Source organism: Ostrinia furnacalis, unplaced genomic scaffold, assembly GCF_004193835.3.
Source record: "Ostrinia furnacalis isolate ACB-3 unplaced genomic scaffold, ASM419383v2 OfSCF1198, whole genome shotgun sequence".
Classification (NCBI taxonomy): Eukaryota; Metazoa; Arthropoda; class Insecta; order Lepidoptera; family Crambidae; genus Ostrinia; species Ostrinia furnacalis.
In genome coordinates this window covers 930,664-955,507 of record NW_021131437.1, presented here as the reverse complement: position 1 = coordinate 955,507, position 24,844 = coordinate 930,664, and the positions used below count along the sequence as shown (strand labels likewise).

General features: G+C 37.0%; 1 protein-coding gene across 1 annotated transcript; it reads right to left on the bottom strand.

Moving 5' to 3' along the window:
* Positions 1 to 14: 14 nt before the first annotated feature.
* On the bottom strand, positions 15 to 22,505 carry LOC114351810 (protein SCAI). The gene is made up of 11 exons (XM_028303140.1): positions 22,298 to 22,505; positions 10,164 to 11,060; positions 9,080 to 9,425; positions 8,857 to 8,994; positions 8,533 to 8,748; positions 8,202 to 8,434; positions 6,975 to 7,166; positions 2,863 to 3,123; positions 1,603 to 1,773; positions 1,118 to 1,320; positions 15 to 703 (listed from the first exon to the last, which is right to left on the bottom strand). Exons 1-11 carry the CDS (start codon positions 22,503 to 22,505, stop codon positions 647 to 649), a joined length of 2,922 nt encoding a protein of 973 aa, XP_028158941.1. The 3' UTR covers positions 15 to 646.
* Between the last annotated feature and the right edge of the window lie 2,339 nt (positions 22,506 to 24,844).

Genomic DNA, 24,844 nt, shown 5'->3' with positions numbered 1-24,844 from the left:
TTGTGCAGTTTTCGTTCGTAGTACCTAAGTTAAATTTAATCAAAATTTTTAGCACGTGTCGTGAATTTGGATCTTCTTCTTTCGTCTTGAATACCTGCAACTTTTTCAGACACCCGCTAAAAATTTTAAGCACTAAGTGTCTTTTTCACATCTTGAGTCTCCCATTGTTTCCAGGTTTCCTTGCCTTCCTTGTGTTATTATTTTACACATGAGCAACTTTTCCGTTTCCTTTTGCAATTTTGATTTTGATGCTTGTTGCGACTTTTTTAACCTATAAAACAAAACAAATATTAGTAAGTGTTTTTGTCACTTCTTGAAAAGTACACAGTTTTCCGCAATATAATATTTTTAGTGTTTTTATGTATTTAATTGTGTTTTGGTGTATTTAATGTTTTTGGTTTATAGAAGAATTTTAGTTTTTGTTTTCGCGCAATTTGTTTGGACACTAATTGCTTCACTACCACTTTCTCTTCGTCAGGTCATTTGGCATTTGACACTGACGGCATTTGACACTAATTGTTCCACTTTGTGCCTTCGTCAGGACATTTGGCATTTGACACTGACGGCATTTGACACTAATTGTTCCACTTTGTGCCTTCGTCAGGACATTTGGCATTTGACACTGACGGCATTTAGAGGAAGAGTTTTAATTGGGACCAGCTACAGCGGTCGTCGCTGACGGATCCTGAATGTGATTTCGGATCTGAAAAAAAAAAGAAAAATTTGCATAAGACAAACTGCAATTGGTTCGAAAAACTGGCTGAAAGTTGTAAAAATTCCAAAGAGCATTTATGAGACACCAGAATGTCTGCTAAGCTACTTTATACATTTTTATTACAAAAGTTAAGTATTAGTCTAGGAAAATGAATATTTCGAGCATGTTTAAAAACTAAGTATTAAAAGTTTTTCGTTACGCAAAATCATAACTTCCTAGCAATATAAGATCACACATCGCCTGCACTAATTACTGTAACTCAAAAGAATTTCTAGCGAATTTGCTCAAAAGAGGCGATGATATAGCTAGATTTGATTTAGCACTTATTAAAATGATCCGTGTCTTTTTTTCTCTTGTTCTGATTAATTTTGTTATTTAATCAGTTAAACTTCAAAGGCTTACCTGTAATACGTTAGCGATGTCCAAGATAATATGGACTAGTGTTGGATGGTCAAACAGATCTTCGGGCATGGGAGGAGAGCACCGAGGCCGATGGGTCCGGCCTCGGAACAGCCGGTGCATGCGCAGCACGGCTTCGCAGAACACGAATCGTAGGAGTAGCAGGCGCAAGAAGTCATCGCCCAAGAACGACAGGAATGTTGGGTCTGGAAATGATAAAATTGATTACATCTAACCCAATTTTAAAGAAGTGGAAAAAAATCAAGCCGACTAATGCCGGTTGCAGACAAAGAGCGTTTTTATAGTTTGCAATTTGTCACAACTATGGAATACAATGTCAGCTATGCGAGCAAAGCTGAAATAGCTCCAGGTCTGCAACCACATTAAGTTACGCTCAACGCCTCGAAGGTAGTGCTTATGAAGACCACAGCTTCTGAAATCACCAGTCCTTCGAGCAGTTGCAATGATGGTTATGGTCTCAAACTTACCGATTCTACTCCTGACGAGTATGCTAGAAGCTTCTGCCATGAAGGTGTCCAGAAGCATCTGGGCTCTATCCCAGAGAGCTACGGTGACGCTGCTCAGGTCGCAGCAGTGGCAGAGACCTTCCAGCGGTGAGTGCAGGAAGAGAGTGAAGAGACTGCCTTGCCTCCGAGGGTCTGGAAGTGATGGATGAAGGTTTTGATCAGCATTTGAGGATTCTCGGAAAGATAACAAAACAGCGATTAAAGCTTTGCTTTGTAAAGCGTTAAGGTTATGATGATAGAGCACAACACATGAAAGTTTAATGATGAAAAGACAACACTAGGTTTATGGTGATGGTGAAGTATTTGGTGTTACAGATTGTCTTCTTTTTGTGTACTAGGTGTTTTAAATCATCACAAAAAGAAGTGATGATGATTCTAAAATAACACCAGTATTGTAAAACTGTATAGGTAGTTTTATTTTATGTCGATGAAATAATGTTATAACTATATTATTATGTGTTGAAGTAATATTATGTGACGTTAGAGATTATGACTGTATTAAGGCCATTATGTATAATTATTGAATCGCAGCTGAACACTAAAGCTTGTATGTTAACTTAACTAAAAAAAATCTCAATTATTGTTAATTAGTAGATTTGGCCAGATTATGATGATTGGAGAGAAAGATAGAATATAGGTAGGTATGTATAGTGTAAAGTTTTAATGTTTGTTTATAAAACAAATAATGGTTACATACCTTGAAGAAAGAGGTGCAACCGTGAAAATAAGTCACACGTGAAGTAAAAGCTGCTGGATAGGAAAGTCTTGTGCAAATTAGAATTGGTCTAAAGTCATAGCTTAGTTATTGGGACTACTATTTGGTAATTTTTTTACCACTAATCATAGACTTGAGATAATTTAACAGCTTATAGCTTTAGCTCCCGGAATGCGAACCGGGGGGTACATTTATACAAAGGTAAAATTTTAAAATAATTATGTAAGAGTTAACATTAAGCAAGTAGTTTCATTGTCAAAATCTTCCAAAGTTTGTTAATTATGAAGAATATAAAATTTTGAAAATATGCAAATACATTGAACACTCAAATGCTCGAAAGGGCATTTTAAACAGATGGCATTAAATCTTGACTTATATTACATTCAAAGACATTTAAAAAAGGCGGTAGTAAAGCTCCATGTTCTATAAATAGACATCAATAGACCACAAATGGAAGACGACAGTGTCAACACCAAAAGCACACCGTCAAATCGTTTCTAGCTTACCGTGGAAGGAAGGCGGCAAGTCCAGTGGAGACATCAGTATTACCAGGGGCTGGCCGAAGTGCCTTGGCATGTTCTGGAAGGCGTAGGAGTTGTCGGAGTCGACGACGACGAAGAGCGGCCGCCTGGTGTACGGGTACAGGTCTCCAGGGTAGAAGCACTGGAGCTCCTTGAACTTGGTGGAGGTAGACGCCTTGGGGTCCTTGCTGCATTCTCTGAAGATGTCGTTCTTGGAGGTCGTGATCAGACCCCCTAAGTCGTAACCTATAAATAAGAGAGAAGATCGTTCAGACTGGGAAAAGTTTTGCTTCGATTAATAAGTAATCGGTAATTAAAGTTGACCTTTATTAGCTTATGATATAGATTGCCTTATTAAGGTCTAGAACACACAACCTTTTTCTTTTCCAGCGATTGGTCTAACTCGTACTAGTGTTGTTACGATGTTCTAGCTAAATACAGCTATTTAAAAATTCAATACATAGATCATATTATAGTTTCAGTCCATAAATTGGCGTCCACTTCCCAATACCCATAGATTGAGTCCCATTGAGAATGAACGGCAAATTGCACTCAAAGGTGCAGCAACTTTAATTAGCCTTCCGGCACAGGCATTAATTGAGGTTATAGTTTGGTTTTCAATCTATATATTATATCTATAAAAGCGAAAGGTCACTGATTGACTGACTCACTCATCACGAATTCTCAAAAACTACAAGTGCTAGGAGTCTCAAATATTGCATGGGGATTTCTTTAAGAACGTAGGTGCTCACTAAGACGGGGTTTTGCAAAATTTTACGTCTCAGGGGGTTAAACGGGATCGTACGAAGTCGCGGGCGGCCGCTAGTGATGCATAAAATTGTAACTACACTTCGAATAAAAAGGATAGATGCTTGGAAAATGTTCACTCAACAGTAAACTAAACTAAGAAGATGTTTACGCCAGCGCCGTTATTGCAACTTTATAAGATTCCAGAGTGTACTTAAAATTTCTAAACATAAAAGGAAGGCAGAAGACAATACACTTGCATGTTCGTTGCCCACTCAAACGTTATTACATTATATTTTGTAGAATAGGAACAAAAGCTAAGCTTATACCGAATACTGAATGCAATCAGTGGAAACTTCAGTTGAAAACAAATAAATGTGATACAGTCTTGTGAGAAGTAAAACGCATTGAAGAATAAAAATGCAGCCGAACGGAGGAATTAAAAGATTTATTTTACACTCGCTTTCCGCCCGCGGCTTCGCCCGCGTGGAATTTTGTCTGTCACAGAAAAACTTTATCGCGCGCGTCCCTGTTTCAAAAACCGGGATAAAAACTATCCTATGTTCTTTCCCGGGACTCAAACTATCTCTATGCCAAATTTCATCAAAATCGGTTGCGAGGTTTAAGCGGGAAAGCGTAACAGACAGACAGACAGACAGACAGACAGACAGACAGAGTTACTTTCGCATTTATAATATTAGTTGGGATTCCAATGTTAACGCGTCAGTGAACGCGACGGATGCAACGAGCGATTTAAAACAATATTGATCGAATGAATGCATCTCAATATACGAGGACATGCATGGAGGCTAGTGGAACTGAATTACGTATTCAGTTTGAAGCACTTGTAAATTGAGTTTCAAGTTTAGATTTGAACATGTTCGGCCGAGACTTCCACACATTCAAGTGGGGAGGTTACTAGTCACCAATAAAGATCTGCTGACAAGGCAGTTACCGAGTTTCAGACTACCTAATTAGAGGCGATGCAATTATTCACATTAGAACTGAGTGTTAGGAAGCTCTACGTTGTTAGGGTTAAACTCGAACTTCATAAATGAGCTGAATGTTGAAAAGTTTTGTGAAACACATGTAGCTAAACCACAAAGACCTTGTTAACGCGTAAACTAAATTTATACCATACTAACCACGTTAATTTTCAATGGCGAAATTGGCTCTTATTCACGGCTTTGGTGGATTACGATCGGCGCGCTAATTATTAATTAGGATCTCACGAGCCACTCATTAATTGTTAATTATTCACTAGCCGCAAGCCATTAGCTATTCTCCAGCTTAACTCTAAGCATATCACATCTCGGTCTGTCAAGACCGATTAGAGGGAGCTGAAAAGAGGTCGTTGACGTTGCCGCACCGCACCGCAATGATATCGCCATATCGCGCGCCGCACCGCACGTGTTCCCATCCCAACTAATATTATAAATGCGAAAGTAACTCTGTCTGTCTGTCTGTCTGTCTGTCTGTCTGTCTGTTACGCTTTCCCGCTTAAACCTCGCAACCGATTTTGATGAAATTTGGCATAGAGATAGTTTGAGTCCCGGGAAAGAACATAGGATAGTTTTTATCCCGGTTTTTGAAACAGGGACGCGCGCGATAAAGTTTTTCTGTGACAGACAAAATTCCACGCGGGCGAAGCCGCGGGCGGAAAGCTAATTACGAATATTCGTATTTCTATGCAAAGCCGGGTTCAGACAGGTGTAATGTGTAATGTAAGATTACGCGTGTAATGTAACACGAAATCACTTAACACACTTATAATGGACGGCATTACGAGCACAATATGTACATACTATTTCCTTACATTACACGATACATTTCATTACATTACGCATTACACCCGTCTGGTGGGCCTGGCTTAGACGACGCAGCGACACCGCTCCGGCGTCACACCATCACCGCACCGTAGGTATGAGGTGCTATCACGCCCACAAACACACACAAAATAATATCGTTTTTTATAATATGTAAATCTACGACGCCGCTGCGGCGACGCACCGCAACGTAACCGCCTGTGTGGCATTTCTCTAAGCATTAAGAGCCATTAATACTAATTAAAATGGATGCGGATTGGTCTATTCCTGTGCAGTCAGACGGCAGCATTTTCGCCCCCAGCGTATTTATTGAGCGCTCATAAATTAATTCCCATTACTATTTGAATACTACTTTTACTTAGTGAGCTTCCTTCAATAAGTTACTAGAGACTAATATTTGGTTAGTTTTTATAAAAATGTTTATTGTAATTTTTCAAATATAACGTTAAGGCGTCATAATAATATATATGTATTTTACATTTGATTGTTTTTATTCGTAAAATGTGATGTTACTAAAAACATTTTTTAATTAGTTAAAAGGTAGGTTACCGCAATAAATGTTTATTTTTTATGCACCAAAAATAAATTAATGGAACTGCATTTGAAAAAGATGAGGACAGTTGTTAAAAAAAATATTTTTTACAAACGTATCTACAAAAATACTAACGGATATCGATTTAAGTTTTTAAAGTGGATAATTAGTACTTATAAATCGAGTAAGTTGCAAAGTTGAAAGCCTTTAATTTAGTCATATACGAGTAGTAATAGCATACTGACAGCAATAATATACGAGTACTTACCTATTATAGAACCACATACCTAAAAGTTGTTACAAAGTTTCTTTCCCTGACTACGATTACAAACTACCACGTAACATGGTATGGTGCTACGAGCGGAACTACGATATTTGTAGTCGGGCGCTACGAAAGGGCTACAAAGTGAATGTAGCAACTGGTCAAACTACGACTACCTACGACTAGTACTACGGTAACCCGAAGTGCCCTATTCTGGAAAAACCTAAAAGACCAAAGGAAATGTTGAAAAAGGCAGGACTTGACGATGATCTCCAAGTTCAAATGATGTCTGTAGTGTTACTTAGGTGAAAAGAACATGTTTTATTGATCTAGCTGCTGAGTATGACGTCATCGACGCTCCGTCCAAAATAGCCGTTGTGATCTAGCTGTACACAAATAATACACGTCATAGCCTCATGTTATCATTAAAGGTAGCAGAAAGGCGCTGGCTGCAGGCCGCTACCAAACTGTAAAACATTGGGGAAGGCCTCAGCAGTGGACATTCTGTGTGCTTACCATGAGTTTACATAAGGTGTGCTCGCTAGCGACTGCGTAAAAAAATGACATTATAATGTATGACATATTGTGCAGCGCCCCTAGTGGCTACTTTCAAGAAATAAAATCTTCATAGAATTTTTTGACGTATTCGCTAGCGAGCACACCTAACGTAAACTCATGGTAAGCACACTGTTGTTGAAATGATGATGATAATAGAAGAATAGGTACATACCCCACGTCCCCTCGTCGGTGTGCTTGTTGTTCTGCGTGACGAAGCCGTCAGCAGATATGTAGAGCAGCAAGGCGCCGTTGGGAGGCAGGTCGTTGCAGGCACTGGATAGGTAGACCAGCATCTGGCAGGGCGAAGGCTTGAAGAGCAGGTACTTGTGCGGGTTGGAGGCCTTCTGCCCGGGTTCCACTCCTTCTGTAGCAATAACAACTCTTCTGGGGCACTTCTTTTTATGTTCTATGCTTGCCTGAACCGGACGGCGCATCACTCCAAAGTAGTTTTATAGTCGGTCTACTACTCGTAGTTCCATAATATTGCTAAGCACAAATAAAGTTCGCTTGTGTGTTAATTTTTTGAAAGTGCTATGATTTATGCTAATAGTCTAGATAACTGTGACTAACGAAGACTGAACTGAAGAACTAAGTAGGTCGTGCTAGCGATATTAGGTTTAGATTCGGTCTTCAGTGATTCGGGATAGCGTGCATTCGGGCTAGAGTTATTCGGTATTCCGCGCATTCGGTCTTCCGTGCATTCGGGCTAACGATATTCGGAATAACGTTTTTTAAGGATAAAGAGAATCGGGATTTCCATTTTCGGGATTAAGAATCACAGTCGAAAATTTTGCTATAATGAAACCGTCGCAAAGCTTTATAAAGGTAGGTCTATTTGTGAATACTTCGCATGGCATACTCTTCAATACAGATTACATACAATCCAGACATCATTATGCAACTCGCTCATAAACACAATCAAGTTCATACATACTGCACACACAATATCTAATTCATCATTTAGAAAGGCTCAAACATTCTGCTCGCATAGCCAAAAATTTTTTTTTATTCTTTAGCATTATTAAAAGCAATAAGTTTATTTATGAATGTTACAAAGTCTTTCTTTATAGTCTCGCTGCTTTAAGTTTTTAATTCTATACTTTTACATCAACTATGTTTAACGACTTTAAATTTAATGAGCAGTTAATGACTCTTAACATTTATAAGTCCAATTTTTTATTCATAGACATCATGAAAACGTTTTATAAAGCTACTTCAACGGTTGTGTTCGCTTTAGCAATAGAGCTTTGCAGCGTTGCAGTCTTAAAGGTGTTGAGCTCTATAAAATAATGAAGATACCTTAGTCTTATGAATCTTAATAAAATTTGTAACGTCAACCAATGATAATCTTTACTATCTAATTGACTATACAATGCTGCAGGTTTTAATATTTACTGACCTTGGCAAGGAGCGCTGGGCGTCGACATAAATCTCTGCCGTGGAGACTCGTCGAAGATGTGCTGAATGTCGCCAGACGGCTCTCTCTCCAAGGTCTGCAGCATCCGGAACATGTCCATCGTCAGCTCTGAGAACTTCACTTGCTGAGAACTGCTGCCCACTATCAGTATCTCTTGGAGAGAAAGGTTCATCTGCGGTGATCTTTCCACTGGAGGCGTCACCATAGGTGATAATCTGAAAAGCATCCTCTTTCAATACCAATTCTTCGATCTTAATGATAAAACTATAGAATTTTCAGAAACAAAATATTATAAAACAGTTAACTTTAATACCTGTGTGATAGAATCATCGTTTGGTTATCGGTGTTGACAACCGATACAATAGGCTCTGCGTGAATGAAGGCTTTGACCTCATCGACGACCACAGTCCATTCCACCTGGTCATCTGGGTCATAAGTATTCCCATACTCAATGATCTGTCTTTCGAGTTCTTTAATTAGCTCCTTAACTAGTTTCATTTTATTTAATAAAAGGCAGACTACTATGAATCTAAAACAAAAATTAATCACATTTATCATCTCAACTCAAACATGTAAATATCTTCACACTTCCAGTCCGGATAAATACAAAGTATATCAATTAAAACGCAGAGCCCACCTAGCATAGTATCTGAGCTTCTTCACCATCAACTCGCATTTATCTTCCTTATTTGCTTTTGTGTAGTAGCATCTTCCTCTAATAGCGTAATAGAATGAAAAAGCTTCGTTCAAGTAAGCAGTTTCACTAGTTCTTAAACTGAAAAATAAGTTTAGAAGGTATAGTAAAAGTACATCAATATTGAAATAAATATAATTTAAAGTATTTAACTATCAGAACTTACTAGAAATGGTAGTAAAGTTGGCCAATTTTTGAAGCAATTTCGCCTATTTGCCATCGCTTCATTCCGTATTTAGTATCCAAGATAGTGCGATGAGTTTGTTGATACTTCCATAGGCGGGTGTATATGTCAAAAGTGCGTCCAAAATACAAAGACCACTGCTTGTGTCCATATTGCGGTAACTCTCGAAGTCCATTAAACAACTGCTTGGACTTCTCAAGAAGATGACAAAATTCAATTATAATTTTCCTTTCGTTATCTTCAAGAGGGTTCATATTAGCAGTTGTAAATAGACGACTGTTTTCTTGTTTGTAATAATGATATTGTTCGTAGATGTTTGTTACGAATTCTGTTGGGTTGTAATTAACTTGAGTTTCTTTGTTTCCTATAAAACTGTGACTATTAATTGGAGTTTGTTCTTCTACGTAATATGTTTTGTCTTTATCACCCGCAAGCTGTCGAATAACTACCAAACGCGGGGCAAAAGAAATTGATTCTTTATTGGATTCTGAATATACCTGAAATTTTGTTGTCTTCTCTGGAAGATCTTCTGGTGCTTGACTTGCTGACTGGTACTTGCTGCTTGTGCTTGTTGAAGGTGAAAGTTCAGAGTATTTCTTCGGCTTTGTAGATGTTGAAGGCCCAAAAAATGAATATTTTTTCGGCTTTACTGGTGTTGAAGGAGCCGGTGACGGTGGCGGGCTATTATCATTAAGTAACTTTATTTCCGCATACTTTTGTTGTAGAACTTCGACATTTCTTGGCCAGTGAACTGAAGGACGATCTTTTGTTTTTTTATTAGTCTGTTTTATTTCTTGTGAAGAAATTGGGACTGATTGTAATATGTCATATCCAATTTGTGGATTAATAATGTCAGTGATTCCTTTATGGTATTGTCTTTTGCTTAAGCTGCTTTCATGCACAGGATGATCGACACCGTCGTCAGGTAGACTTTTGACAGAATCTAATGACGATTGTGTACTTTTTTTTGTTGTCTGTTTACGATCTGACGATTCGCTTAAAAAGTGAACTTCAGTTTCGGTCGTAATAACATATGAATCCGTTGAGGTTCGCGGTATTTCTGTACCGGTAGACGCTGTTGATTGGCGATGCAGCAAAGATCTTTTATGTTGTGGCGAAACACTGTTTTCATCTGGATCTTTCTGGGGTTTTTCTACAACATTTTCATACTTTTTCAAATCAGGACTTTTTTTGGCACTATCAGCAGATGATGATGCTCTTAATGCAGTTGGTGTAGGTGATTTATAAATAGATTGCTGGCGATGTAGGCTAGGGCGAGTCCTGAGGACTGGTTGCGGCGAAAGAGTTTGAAGTTCTATTAATTCCTGTATTTCTTCGTCAACTGGACTACCAACATTTCTTTCGCTGGTTTTCAAATCCGCAACTCGTTTACCTTTTCGTTTTGTGTTTGGGCCAAACTTTCCTTTTACTATAGGAGGAGTCTCAGAGGAAGAAGATTGTTGTATCCGCCAATATCGATATTGATTCCTACGACTTTCTTGTGGTTCCTTTGTTTGGCTTTTTTTCAAATCATTAATACGCTTTACAACACTTTTTAACGGCAACAATCTTCGTTTTGTGCCACTTGGCTTATCTTTTATAACCTCTTCCTCGAGCTCAAATTTAACCTTGGCTTCTACGGGACCCTTCTTATCTGCCTTAAATCTTCGATCGCCCTTCGCATTTGTTTCAGAGTTGGCTCTGGTTTGGGCGCCAGTTTTGTGTTTGGCGTCCTGATATTTTTGGTTCTTTTGTGAGTCAACTTTTTCTTTTTCACTGGCCTTTCTGATTTCAGTAACGTACGTGTATGTCGATCCTCTTTTTTCCCCAAGCACCGTAAATAGTCTGGTGGGGGGCGAGGATATCTCAAGGTACGTCTCGTCACCGTGAGCAAAGACTCGAGGAGGGCTTGCCGAAGGTCCAGCAGCTTCTGACGCCGCACTCGGACTCGATAGTTCCGGTTCTGAAAACAAAATTGAAAGTAGTAAATAAGTTAACAACATAAGTAAGAAAATTAGTAATTCAAATCATCACATCTCCAATTTGACTTTATTGACAAATTGAGACTAATTTATAATTATTAGACATCACTCTACAATGCATAGCATGAAATATCAATTTTTATTAAAATCCTTTTGTATGATAATCAATATCTTTGTTATTTTGTACAAAGTTATTAGTAAGCATTTATTAATTATTGCGAACGGTAAACCAGGCTATATTGTAGAAAGCATTAGTATTATTTTTTTTCATAATAATATTATAAGTTTATAATTTGATTGCATTACGTTACGTAGACATGAATGGTGTTAACATTGAACCTTTGGGGTTAGAGAGACACGACAAAACGGGGTTCCAGCCATAAAGACTGTAACCGAACAGATGCTAGCACATGAACTTGGTAAGATAATAAAGTTGATATAAGACTCTATGCTAAAGAAACTAAGTTCACAATTGATTGCGACAGTACTAATTTTTAGGTAGGTTGACGTGCTGGCAACTGTAGGTACCTTCTTTACACCAATTCAGTTGACTCTCAAATAAATGTGGAAAAATTGTACTAATCTGTAAAGGAAACGAATTACATAATAATGTTATATCTACAGGGTGGAAACGATAAGTGATCTCATTCGATTATTTCTAAACTATACAAGATATTTAAAAACTGGTTACTGATCCTGAAAGTGCCTCACGAGGTCTATCCAACGGTACCAATAATAGGTTACAGAATTAACTGGATCTATCCGAAAATTCAATGTTTCCAGCGTCCATACATTTAATAATACCAATCGAGTGAGATCACTTATCGTTTCCACCCTGTATAATATCAAAATTAATCACAAAATGTGTTGGTAAGCGCATAGCTCAACAACGCCTGGACCAATTTTACTAATTCTTTTTTTTAATATTCGTTGAAGTCCAATGATGGTTTTTACAGCGAGAAAAAAAACAAAAAAAAAATCCGGGAAAACCCTAAAAACAGCTCTTTTTTAGCCGCGGGCGGAAAGCTAGTGTTATACATATAAAAATGCCCCATGTGTTTTAGCAAGTAGAAGCTAACCCATCAAAAACAATACTTGTCAAAAAAACCAAGTCTCGCAACTCAGTTGTTCTACGGTAAAAAGTTGTGAGATCCATGTAATACCAAGTCCAGGCCAGGAAATCTTTAACGTTTTACATAAATTATTGTCATCAGCGTATAACAGGCAAGGGGATTTATTTTTTTCAATGAGATCGTTGATAAATGTAACGAAAAGTAACGGGCCTAAGTGAGAACCCTGTGGGACTCCTGACTTTATTAGAATCGCCTTTGATGCATAACCCTTGACGGTTACTAACTGACTCCTGTTTTTTAAGTAAGACTCCAGCCATCGTAATAAACTACCGTGTATCCCATGCGCCCCCAGTTTATGACATAAAACAGTGTGATCTACTTTATCAAATGCCTTTTTAAAGTCCGTATAGATGGCATCTACCTGACCCCCTATCGTTAAAAGCATCACATATGTATGTTTTAAAGTTAAGCAGGTTACTGACTGTGGATCGTTTTTTAATGAATCCGTGCTGCTCCAGACTTAAATATGGGGAATACGTTAGCTATTTTCCAGCGTGAAGGAAACACACCACTTCTAAGTGACTTATTAAAGATTAGTTGAAGCGGGAAGCTCAGTTCATCAGCACAAACTCGTAAAAACACGGGTGGAATGCCGTCCGGACCGGCACCTTTGTTATAGTCAAGACGCTTGAGTTTTGCCAATATTTCGTTCTCAGTGAGTACGATTTTAGAGAGAAGGTTACTACTTTGAGGACGACAATCGGCCAGCACTGTATCACCGCCTTTATCCTCGAATACTGACCCAAAATAATCCAAAATAGTTCACAGATCTCCTCGCCGCAAGAGGCTTTTTTTTCGCCAAATGTCATGGGTTCGGGAATGCTAGAATCGTTACGTTTTTTGTTCTTTATGTAGCTCCAAAATGGTTTTACATTTATAGTCAAAGCATTTTCGATAGATCTGAACTATCGAAAATGCTTTGACTAAAAATGTAAAACCACTGATGTACTATTGTACAGTCGCGGAATGAAAAGGTTCGTCACCTTAGTGTCGGTTTTCGCTTGCACTAGGTACTGTTAGAGTCAAACCTGCCAACATAACCGTGCAAGAAACAGTGCTGCTAACATTTAAATAAATATGACGTTTGCTAACGAATGAGGTTTTGCTTCTTTATTTTTCTATCCCATCAGTGCAATGTTACAAAATGTAGTTTTTTTATTTAATAGATAAGAGCGTTTACGCCGTTTGGCGCAAAAACAGTACTTTTTCAACCCGTTACAATCATTAACCAGTTACATTACAAATATGTTATAGGCATAAATAATTAGGCAATTTTGTCGTCTAAATAGTTAATTGAGAAAATATTTCAATTAGTATAGTATTTAAGAATTCTATCAAGATAAGTCCACACAGGTTTTCAAATTTCCACTTTAGCGTCAGTTTACAAGCTGAAATTTTTATAAAAAATCTGTGAAAACGATATAACAAAAATTTATATCTTATAGCATAGGTCCTTAGGCAAATAGTTAGTTGAGAAAATTCTTAGATTTAAGCATTTTACAATAAGAAATCACAAATTCAAAGAACGTGAAATACCCAAAAATCAAAGTGATTTTTACACCATTATTCGTCTTTAATTCAACATAAAAATAGCTTAATATAATAAAACAGCATCTTCTTTAAAATATTTACTTTGAAACGATATTATTCATTGTTATTGTTTTGCTATAAACATTTGAAAACTATTAAAAAACGCCCCTCGCGAATAATTTCCAATGTTGCCCCTTGAAATGCCGCGCTTCGCGTAAACGCTCATAATGGCAGGTTGAACCAACAAGAAGTTTTTAGTTTATCAATCATAATAATCTTCTTGACAAGTTAAATCGTCAAACAACTTTGATCTGAATAATTTTGAACTTTACTGACGAACAGTTAAAGATTATTTTCTCTAAATCGAGATTATTCTGTAACATAGTTTCAAAAGGTAATATTATTATGTGCTCGCGATTCGTTGAAGGAATCAATTTGAAAACTGACGAACCTTTTCATTTCGTGACTGTACCTATTAATATAAAGGCCGACTCACACATATCAGTGAAGTCACAGATCAGGCTCAGTACCAACACAGTGCGAAATATTCTTTCATACAGTTTCTATGAACGCATCCCCACTTGTCAGTGTCAGTGACGACACAGTGCTCTCAGTGTCAGTGCCGACACCGGCAATATAGACGTATTCGTTGACGACGATATTTTTTGTCGGATCACGGACGCCGCCGCGGCATCAATAAACAAAATAACTTACTTCATAGTTTCTGAACAAGAATATTGAGACAGCTCTCTGACATTTTAAAATATTTAAAATGTTTCACTGACGCAACACTGTAGCACTGATACTGAACTGAGCGGACACTGTGACGGAACTGTGGCTTCACTGATATGTGTGAATCGAGTTTTATAGCTCAGTAAGAAAGGTTCAATGGAAAACTTTGGAGCGATATCAATTTATACAATCGATATGTAATAAAATATCCGAAAAGCGGGCTTAATGGGTTAACGATAAAGGATTTTAGTGTTGATTGATAGTCTTAGGTTTAATTTCAATTGGAATCCTAACCTTTCGTCCTAATTATGTATTCTAAGAAAACATGATTTCTTAGCTATTCTAAGAAGTTTATTTCTCAAACATTTATAAACGTTGAAACCAGATTTGACTTAATTCTATGTATTTCAGTATTTTTTTAAGGTAGGTAACCACTTATTATTATTTAAAAAGTTTACAAATAATAATAACTCTTCAACCTCTCAATCACAAATACGAATTCATTAATTAAGTAACTTTTAACATTATAAAACCAAATAAATTGTAATAAAAATTTCATTTCTAATTGATTGTTATTCATTATCATCAAACAACTAGTCATCGTCTCCATTTACTTCTGAATAGGTAGGTACTTGATAGTACGAGTAATACTTGGTAATACTTGATGAGGTGTTAACAAAACTTTATCAAGCTGTTAACTACTTACATAGCTTAGAAACTTTGGATTTTGCACTACACTCAAGTCGCCGACTATTTTCAACCGACTTCAAAAAAGGAGGAGGTTCTCAATTCGACCCGTATGTTTTTTTTTTTTTTTTTTAATAATTACTAATTACCTACTTATTTATTAGGACGAATTATTAATATTTATGTAGGTATACCATGATTGATACTTTTGGAGTCGGTGCAGGCAAACTTTACATGTTTCATAATCTTGGCACCGACTCCAGAAGTATCAATCATGGTATACCTACATAAATATTAATAATTCGTCCTAATAAATAAGTAGGTAATTAGTAATTATTTTTCGACGTTTTAGTGTAGGTTTTTTGGAGTCGGTTTTAGAGGATATGGTTGTCTCGAATTAACACGTTAACGATGAAACACATACGTCGGCAAAGTCGGTGTGTGTGCTTTACAATTATCATCAGGTGAACAAACTTAAGATAATGTGTCAGGATTTTTTAAAGTATGGCTTACAAATATGAAATTCAGTTGATCCATGATAGAAGATATTTGGTTGATTATAAAAAATAACGACTAAATGAAACCCGCATAACTTAAAAAGAGTTATTATCAAAGTACACTGAAACAACCTGAAATTGAAACGGAAAGCTAGTAAATTAATTAATAAAAGTTATCAATCTAGCAGCTTACATTATCTTAAAGTCAGCTAATCGGAGATTTTAACTCTGTGCATCAGTATCATCATCATCATCATCATAATTTCAGCCATAGGACGTCTGCTGCTGAACATAGGCCTCCCCCAATACTTTCCATAGTTTCCATGTTGATCGATTGGTAGCGGCGGAAAACGCAGCGTGGGACGTCCACCTACAAGGTGGACCGACGACATCGTAAAGGTAGCAGGGAAGCGCTGGACGCAGGCCTCTGTATGCAAAGTGCATTTTAAATGTATGTAATATGCCACAGATGGAATAGGCGTTAGTAAAGCCCGAAAATGTGGGAATGGAAATCGAGGCTTAATCCCCTTTTTTCACCGGCGCATAAATGTGTGCGTTCACGGGAGCGAGGGGCAGACACAAAAAAACGACGTATTACTTCGTAATACGTAACCCGATGAAATTTTAAGAATAGATTCAATTACAATTCCATTAAGGTTCTGTAAAATAAAATTAAGTGACCACGATCGGAGTAACCGTAATATCTATGTTTGAAAATAGGTCACATTATTGCTGAGTGTCGTAGGTTATATAAAAAACAAAATTCCACGCCAGCGAAGTCGCGGGTGGAAAGCTAGTATGTAAATAAAGTAAGTCATATAGAAATAAAAAGAAACTATTAATATAATAAAAAAGTGGACCCAATTTATTAGTAAAACAGTAAGTTATCATCAGTAATTGATCGATTGTGCACTCTCGGCGTGCTACGCTCGAATACTCGACTGCATCGGCAGAATAACTGGTCGTGAGGCGATATCCGCTGTCACTACTTTATACTGAGTGGATTTGATGTCTGTTTTTTATGGGACAGGAGGCAAATGAGCAGACGGATCACCTGATGGTAAATGATTACCATCGACCATAGACACCCGCAGGCCCGGGGGCGTTAAAGGTGCCTTTACGTTATTGTTAACGTAACTGCCTATACTATTACGTAATGATGTTGGATTAAGTATCAAATATCATTTTTTTTCTTGTCTTGCTATTTTTTTGAGCGGTCATTATTATAGGGATGTTATGGATATGTAGTTTCTGTTATGGATATGGTTACGGATATTGGAATAATATTATACCGGTTTTGGTTACGGTTACGGATATTTTTTACGTCGGATTTCCGAAAAATGCAAAATGCAATAGTTGTCAAACACTGTTCATGCCTTACGAATAGAATGGGTGCAGAAGAGATATCTTTGGCATCTGTTACCTTCTTTTGGTCTCACAAAAAAGCTTTTATCTTATGGGAAAAAACTCATGTAGGTACTTCAAAATGCAATCATTAAATCAGCTTAAGGACTTGCTTGACTCTGCCTACATCCGATACTATCCGAAACTTTTGAATCGTTTATGGTTACGGTTAAGAAAATATTTTAATTTCAAATTCAAAATTTATTTATTGGAAACAAGAAAATTTGTACATGAAAAAGCGTGTACGATAATAGCCGCAATAGTTTCAGAGAACTGTGGTGCGACTACTAATGCCCACTTCCGTAAAAATATTCCATAAACATACTACTTTAGGCGTGCTGTTTGAATGTGTGTGTGTGTGTGTGGTGTGTGTATGTGTGTGGTGTGTGTATGTGTGTGGTGTGTGTATGTGTGTGGTGTGTGTATTTGTGTGTTGTAAGAGTGTGTTGGCTTTAAAAATATAGAACCCAAGTTACCCGCGTTTAAGAGATTTTCAATCTCCTGATAAGTGAGCGTATGAAGCCATTTATCAATCACAATTTTACATTCACGCAAGGTAAGTTTGTAGATGTTGAGAAGTCTATTAATTTTATTATATAATTTAGGACTCAGGAACCGATATTGTCGACTAGCCACTCCAAGTACGCAGGACTCCAATCTGCACACTTTGTCATGTCTTCGGGTCTTTTCTTCCCGGTTAGATTCAAATACCAGACCAGCGTGTTTGCGTAGTACAGTTTGCATGATAAAAGAGTGTCTTACTCTTGGTAACTTACAAAAAGCATATAGTTCGTTGGTTGGTAAACGAATGGGGTTGTGAGTCATGACTTTTAAGACAGCTCTTTGTGCCCTTTCCAGACGTAGGAAAGAGGTCTTACAAGAGTTACCCCATGCTGTGATACAGTAGGTCAGTACTGAGTGGGCAAGAGCATAGTAAACAGTCCTAAGGGTTATTTCGGATATCCGAAAGTTTCGGTTACGGTTACGGATATCCATAACATCCCTGGACATTATAGATAGAACTGTTGCAGTTAAGATCGCCATTTTCTGTGTTTGCAGACATTTTTAGTAGCCGCTGCTAATTGACCGCAAGAAACGCCGTAGGAAAAAAGATTTGCATCTGCCGCCACGGACTCAGACGCAAATCGCTCCTCGAGTTCGTGCTTAAACCTAACACTTTGTTCTTTTATGCGTTTCATCCCGAGTCGTTCTTAACTTGTTCGCACCACGTTAGTATTTTTGTCGAGGAACTCTTTTACTGGAATTACTTACTCGCTACTGACCAAAAAACCTTTCGCACTTTTGCTTTGTTTATTGAACTCGACTAAATCGACAGGTTCGGACTTATTTGTCCAGAAAAAAATCCCACCCCTCGTTCCCTCCGTTGCAACTACTTTGCAGCCAGGATCTACAGCTTGACCGCCAAAAATACCCAACCAATGAAGGTCAAGTTTGTCCCGGGGGAATGTTAAACTGTCATTGGACCCGCAACAAAATTAATCAGAAGAACATAAGAGGAGTAACCAATGGTACGTAGAACTACTCACCCGTCAAAATAGAAATGAGTAAGTATTTTTAGTAACCTACTCGACCAAATGTTTGAAGTTCAGACGATTAGCTACTAAATTACTTGACGCTTGACTAAATTACTTGTTTAGTACGAACTAGGCTTTAATGAGTTCGTTTAATTTACGGGCGAATTCCCATTTAAGATTGCCACTCTATTTATCCCATCGAGTGATAGACACAACCAATAGACATAGACCAAAACAATCTTCACAACGTTTTTCGAACTGAATCTAAATGCTGCCTTAGGCCCAGAACAGACGATGAAACGCAACTGCAACGAAACTGCAACTTTCTGATGATTCTTATGAATGTCAAAGTTAAAGTCAAAGTCAAAATGTGTTTATTGCATTTCATGAATGTTTACAAGATGTGGTTATCATATTATCCAGTACATCATGTTACCCATTTAGGCTTATCAATTATATGATTGATTTAGTAATCAACGTGTAACGGATACAATAATATTTTTAATTTAAGTTTAAGTCACTGTAGTACTCGTTTAGGCTGTAGTAGCATTTTTTTATTAGTAGGTTCTTTAGGTCTCTGAGGAATATTTTTTTATTTGTTTCTTTTCTTAATACTATTGGTAGTTTATTGAATATTCTTATTGCAGTGCAGTATGGGCTATCTCTATACATTGTTGTGCGACATTGAGATATTTTAATTTTGTATTTATTGATAGTTCTAGGGGGACGCAAGATAGAATTCGAATTTTCAAAAATAATGAAACTGAAACTGATAGTTTCAAACTGGTCGCGTCATGTGTGGTCTCTCAACGGACGCTATGGCAGAAACTTAGATGAAACTCAAAAGTAACTAGCAGTTGCAGTTTCGTTGCAGTTGCGTTTCACCGTCTGTTCTGGGCCTTTATCATATTGATGCGTTCGTAATTGGAGTGGAAACAATTAGGTACATAAAGCTCCTTTTGAATCGTTGGTCTCCTCCGGAAAGCAAACCGCGATTTCCCTGATCGTAAAAGATAGAAATTGTCCGACAATATTTGCTTTTCCTTTTCCTAGTAACTAACTCTTCTTTTGCCGTACCTAGTTAATATTTGCGATAAAGATAAATGTTTTAGAGATAAGTTACACGGATTGGTTATTAGTGCCGGATAATTGCTCTTGAAACTTGAAAATTTTCTAAATAACCGTGTAAGAAACACTATTGCTTGATACTCGTGTTGTAGATGTTCAATTAATGCCTTTAATTAATAATAATAATTATTATAATTGCTGTAAATTGCAAATGTTATTTGTATTTAAAAGTAAGTAATCGTGCTTAATTTTCCGTTAAGAAAAATGATTCTTTTTTCTATAAATAATAATCAGTGTTTGCTTTGCTTATAAACGTTTTAAACGTTTCCGGTGGTGGAACGGGATAACTAATGTAACAAGTTTTAAACTGTTGTTGACGATGTTATTGACAGGATAAAATCAAAAACTGAACGGAACGGACATGTTACCTATCGCGGAAATTTTGCCGCCGGCACATCGCTAGGCGATGATGAAATTAAATAAATGCGTCAGTCATTTCTGATAACAGAGTTACGTGTGATCGGATATTCTAGCGGAAAACTGGCTAAATTGCACTAATTCAATAACACCAAAAATATACGGCCATAAGTACTTTTAAAATTACTTTGAAAGCTGCGGTGTAATTATTATTAGTTAATATTAATGTTTTTACGAAAATTAAACCGTTTCGCACCCGCAAATCAATTGCGAAATGTAAGTAAGTATGCTAACTTAACTATATTCCGTAAAATATACATAATAAGCACCGATGATCAAAATGAACTAAGGCTAATTAAGGTAGATGGACCATTTACTTCATCGCTCTTGTCGCGCCTATGTATTATTATAATTATATTTTTTTTAAGTCGCTGACATAGCCCGACGGGTTAGCAAGCTAAAGTGGCAATGGGCAGGGCACATAGTACGCAGAACTGACGGCCGATGGGGCAGCAAGGTTCTGGAGTGGAGGCCGCGTACCGCAAAACGCAGCGTGGGATGTCCACCCACAAGGAGGACCGACGACATCATAAAGGTAGCAGGAAGGCGCTGGACGCAGGCCGCTACTAACCGGGCAGCATGGAAAGCATTGGGGGAGGCCTATGTTCAGCACTGGACGTCCTATGGCTGAGATGATGATGATGAATTTCTTTACCCGGTTAAGAATGTACGCCGTCGGCACATCAAGCTATACATTGTGGTATCTTACGATGTTGTAATAACAGCGATTTTGCAACAAAATTGTCTATTTTGATTTGATTTGCAGTCGATTTAATTTAACGACGCGCGTCGGACCGCGACCATTAAATTTGGACTTAAAATGGGCAAGCTACGCTGATTGTGGGGTTGCTCCGATTGATTAATTATTATAACTTGCATTGGGGCTTCGACGTGGAATATCCGCGACGGTATTATCGTCAAATAGTGACACTTGACGAAACAAACATCAACAACAACGATGGCAAACATCCTGTAAACTGTAGCCTAAAACTTTGTTTTTTAAGACTCCGTAGATTTTTTTAGCTGAAACATTTGTATCCTAACTCGATAACCTTTCGAGTTTAGCCAGTGGAACTATTTTTGCGACATCCTTAATTACACATTATTTTCGTCCGTCATTCTGTGGATTCTTTAAGTAACGGCTTTATATGGAAAACTGAAACTTTTAACTCAACCCTTTTCCCGTTTAAACTTAGCAACTTTTTCTGCGGCACCCGGCATAACGCATTTTTTCATCCGATGTTCTTTTGGTACGCAAGCTCTAGCAATGTTGCCATTTAGAATGCATGAGGTTTGGTTCTAATTTCTTATAAGTACTCATGTAAGTACATTATAATTACTAACTTTATTTAAACTCAAATAAATGCCCCAAAAGCCATGATTTATTTTGTTTCACTCATAAAATGGTCTCAATTGATAATTTCTGTTTTTTAGGAGAGATACAAATAACACGAACAATTCTTTGGTTCAGAAGTAATATTTCAATTGTTTTACTAGTAACTAAAACCGTTAGCAGTGTTCCTGAACACCGGCGCGACTAAAAAGGCATTTTATTGGTAAAGTACACTTGAAAAAAGGCTACAAAATTCTTAATAGGTTTTCTTCGATCTTATAACAAGTTCCGCGTAGTTTTAAAATAGGCAATTAATACTTCATGGACGGAAAGTCAATACAAGGAGTTTTGAAAAGTTTTAAAGATTAGATAAAATGCAATCTAAATTGGACAATAAAATAGAACCAAGGGCAAAGACTTAAATGTTTTAAATGTAGGAAGAGAAATTTACTCTGACTCTATTTTCTAGTGAATTTGATTATAAATATGTTAATTTAATGTCAACGTGTTTTTTGCACGTTTTCAATAGGTATAAGTCTTAAATTGTAACAGTAAAATGATTAAAAAGTTAATGGTGCTTCTCAAATTAATTTAATATCACCATTTAAGTACCATAAGAAGTAATTTGTACAAAATTAATTGTAATTAGCTCTTATTTTTAGCAAAAGTAACCATTAATTAACAATTACTTAAAAAAACATATTATTTATTGTACAGTTCACTTAAGTTCTGAATTGCGATCTTTAATGAATAATATTTAAAGCAAAATTTAAAAAACGAGAAAAGTAACTATTGTCTTGCCCCGGTCTATCGTAAACATACCATCGTCCAGTTCGTATTCGATGTCATCCTTCTCGTTCATGAACCGACGAAACATGACATGGCTTTTCGAGTTTAGCATCGAGTTGAGCGCGCCCGCGTCCGACCTGCTTCTGTTGTACCACCTAAGCAAGAACTTTATCAATCTACCGAACTGATAAGCAAAGAACACGATCACGTGATATCCAGCAACCACTACGATAAGCAACATCTCAATACTGATCTTGCGGAGGTTCTTCTAGTGTTTTTTTGCGATTTTTCATTATTTTTCGAAACGGTTAGAGAAACTGGATGCAGCGTAAACGCGGTGGCTGTCCGGCTTGGACGACGCGGCGCGACTGGCTAGGCGGCGGATCACGCAGAGGCTGCAGCGGCTCTTCTGAACTGACGGCTGCAGCAGCCCCCGGCCGTATTTATACCACCACCACGCCTCTTTCCTCCCAACCAATCGCATCGGCGAAGCTAACTATCTCACCTCTCACAGGTCAGTATTTTTACCTGATACATACGACTGACCAATCACGTCCTGGCTCGAGTTGGATTACACTAAGGATGTTCGTGGAAATGCAACAATGGCGCACGCTGCCCCCCTTGCCCCCCTAATAATATAAAGTAACTTAATAAAGAGAAAGCTGCTCTATAATTTTCACAAATAATTTTAATCATATGCGTAATACAGTTATGATTGTAATTTATTTTATTTATGTCTTTTTTTTTACAAGTAACCAGTGGCCGGATTTAAATTCGATGCTAAAAGTTGATAAAACTAATCTCTCTGAAAGACAAGCCACTTTGTAATCCAAGTGAAGGTGTAATCGAAAGAAGGTAATAAATTCAAAACATATATAACAAACAAATAATAATAATGTTCCTTTTCAATTAAATTTTGACAAAATTCGCGCTAGACTTGATTGATAGAAATGTTATTAAATATTCCTGTGTATAAGTACTCGGTCTTTCCTTTTTGTGTAAGCAAGGGTACTCGAAGTTTGTGTGCGGAGCAGAAAAATGTTCATAATTTCATTTGGTCTGAAACTTTCTTAACTTTCAGTAAGCACACATTATGCGGACATTTACAAACGGAAGTGAAGCCTTTGGTCGGATCGTAGAACTTTACCCTGGCATTTTTTCGTGTAAATATGTAACTTTGAATCAAAGACTTACTGTTTGAAATTTCTGAACACAGAATGATAAATTAATTTTATTCATTCATGTTAACATCTGCATCTTTTGATACGGTTTTCATTGTGTAGTAGAGTGACTATTTATTTTAAAGTATCGCGAATGACTTTAGTAAATACTCGTAACTAGTAGGGGAGACTGGGGCTGGTCCTAACAAATTTTGATTTGAGCGTAATATTTTCTAAACTGCTTTAGCAAGAAACATGGTTTTTTGGTACGTGATGTCAAATTTAATGAGCTTTACGTAAAGTACAACAAAATGTATATAATAATTACCATATCTGAGAAAAATCGAGTTTTGCCAAACAAGTCACTTGTTAGATCTTACCCCCGGTTTGGGGTTGGTTTTAACATCGCTGGGGAAAGTTTTAACAGCGGGGGTAAGAAATGATTTATAGTTGGGAATGGGATTTTGGCTAAGATAAACAACAAAATAATAATCAATGTTTATTAGAAACACTAATAAAATTAGTAATGCGGTTCCTTACCGTTCATAAAATAAACAGAAAAATTAAATTTTATTAGTTAAATAAACTGACTCACTCAATCAGCTTTACTCAAATCAAAGAACAAAAAATAATTTTTGATCATCAAATGATCATTGAAATTCGGCTCCTTACCGTTTAAACATGTGTAATAAACTTAAAACTTACTAAATCTATCTTTATCAAATAAAATAACAAAAAAAATACTCCTCTAATAAATCAACATACAACTTTGGTTATAAAAGTCAGTCTTACTCAATGTTCGAGGCAAATATTAACGCGTTAGAACCTACCCCGTGCATTTTGTTAAAACCAACCCCACGACCTCATTTTGCACAAAATTATTGTTTTTCTTTTACCGGTTATATTTTCGATTAAAACTTTGAAATTAATGAAAAATACAATAAATTCGGATTTATGCAATACCAAAACCAATTTTCTACGATACATATTTAAAGAGTAATGCAAAAAATTAAACACGTAAAAAAGTTCATTTTCCTGTGAAATTGGAGGCGTCTGACGCAACCTGCTCCCGTGACGCTTGGCCGGCAACTGACAGGTCGAGACACGTTCGCGCTTATTCGTAGACACAAAGTGCGTTGGAATTAGCGTGGTAAGTCGAATAGGTTCTATGTAATTACGCTGTTAGTATTTACCCCTGTTAAAACCAGCCCCAGTCTCCCCTATGAAATTTAATTCCGATCATTTTGGAGGAAACGTTTAACAATATTTGGTAGTTAACAGTTACGGTTAAGTGATTGCTTATTTAAGCTCTCTTATTTGTCTAGGCTATTATTTTATTTGTTTTTTTTTCTACCGGAAAATAATAGGAGAAAATATATATAAAATAGTTTCAACTAGGGTAAACCGACAGTCATTGGAC

Bases quoted from the DNA above. Each gene is read 5' to 3' on its own strand.
- LOC114351810 (XM_028303140.1), bottom strand. From the start codon at position 22,505: ATGTTGCTTATCGTAGTGGTTGCTGGATATCACGTGATCGTGTTCTTT. The intron at 8,749-8,856 runs GTGGGCTCTGCG...TTTTTGTTTTAG, and splicing joins AAGCTCAGATACTATGCTAG to ATTCATAGTAGTCTGCCTTT. The intron at 3,124-6,974 runs GTATGTACCTAT...TCTTATTTATAG, and splicing joins CACCGACGAGGGGACGTGGG to GTTACGACTTAGGGGGTCTG.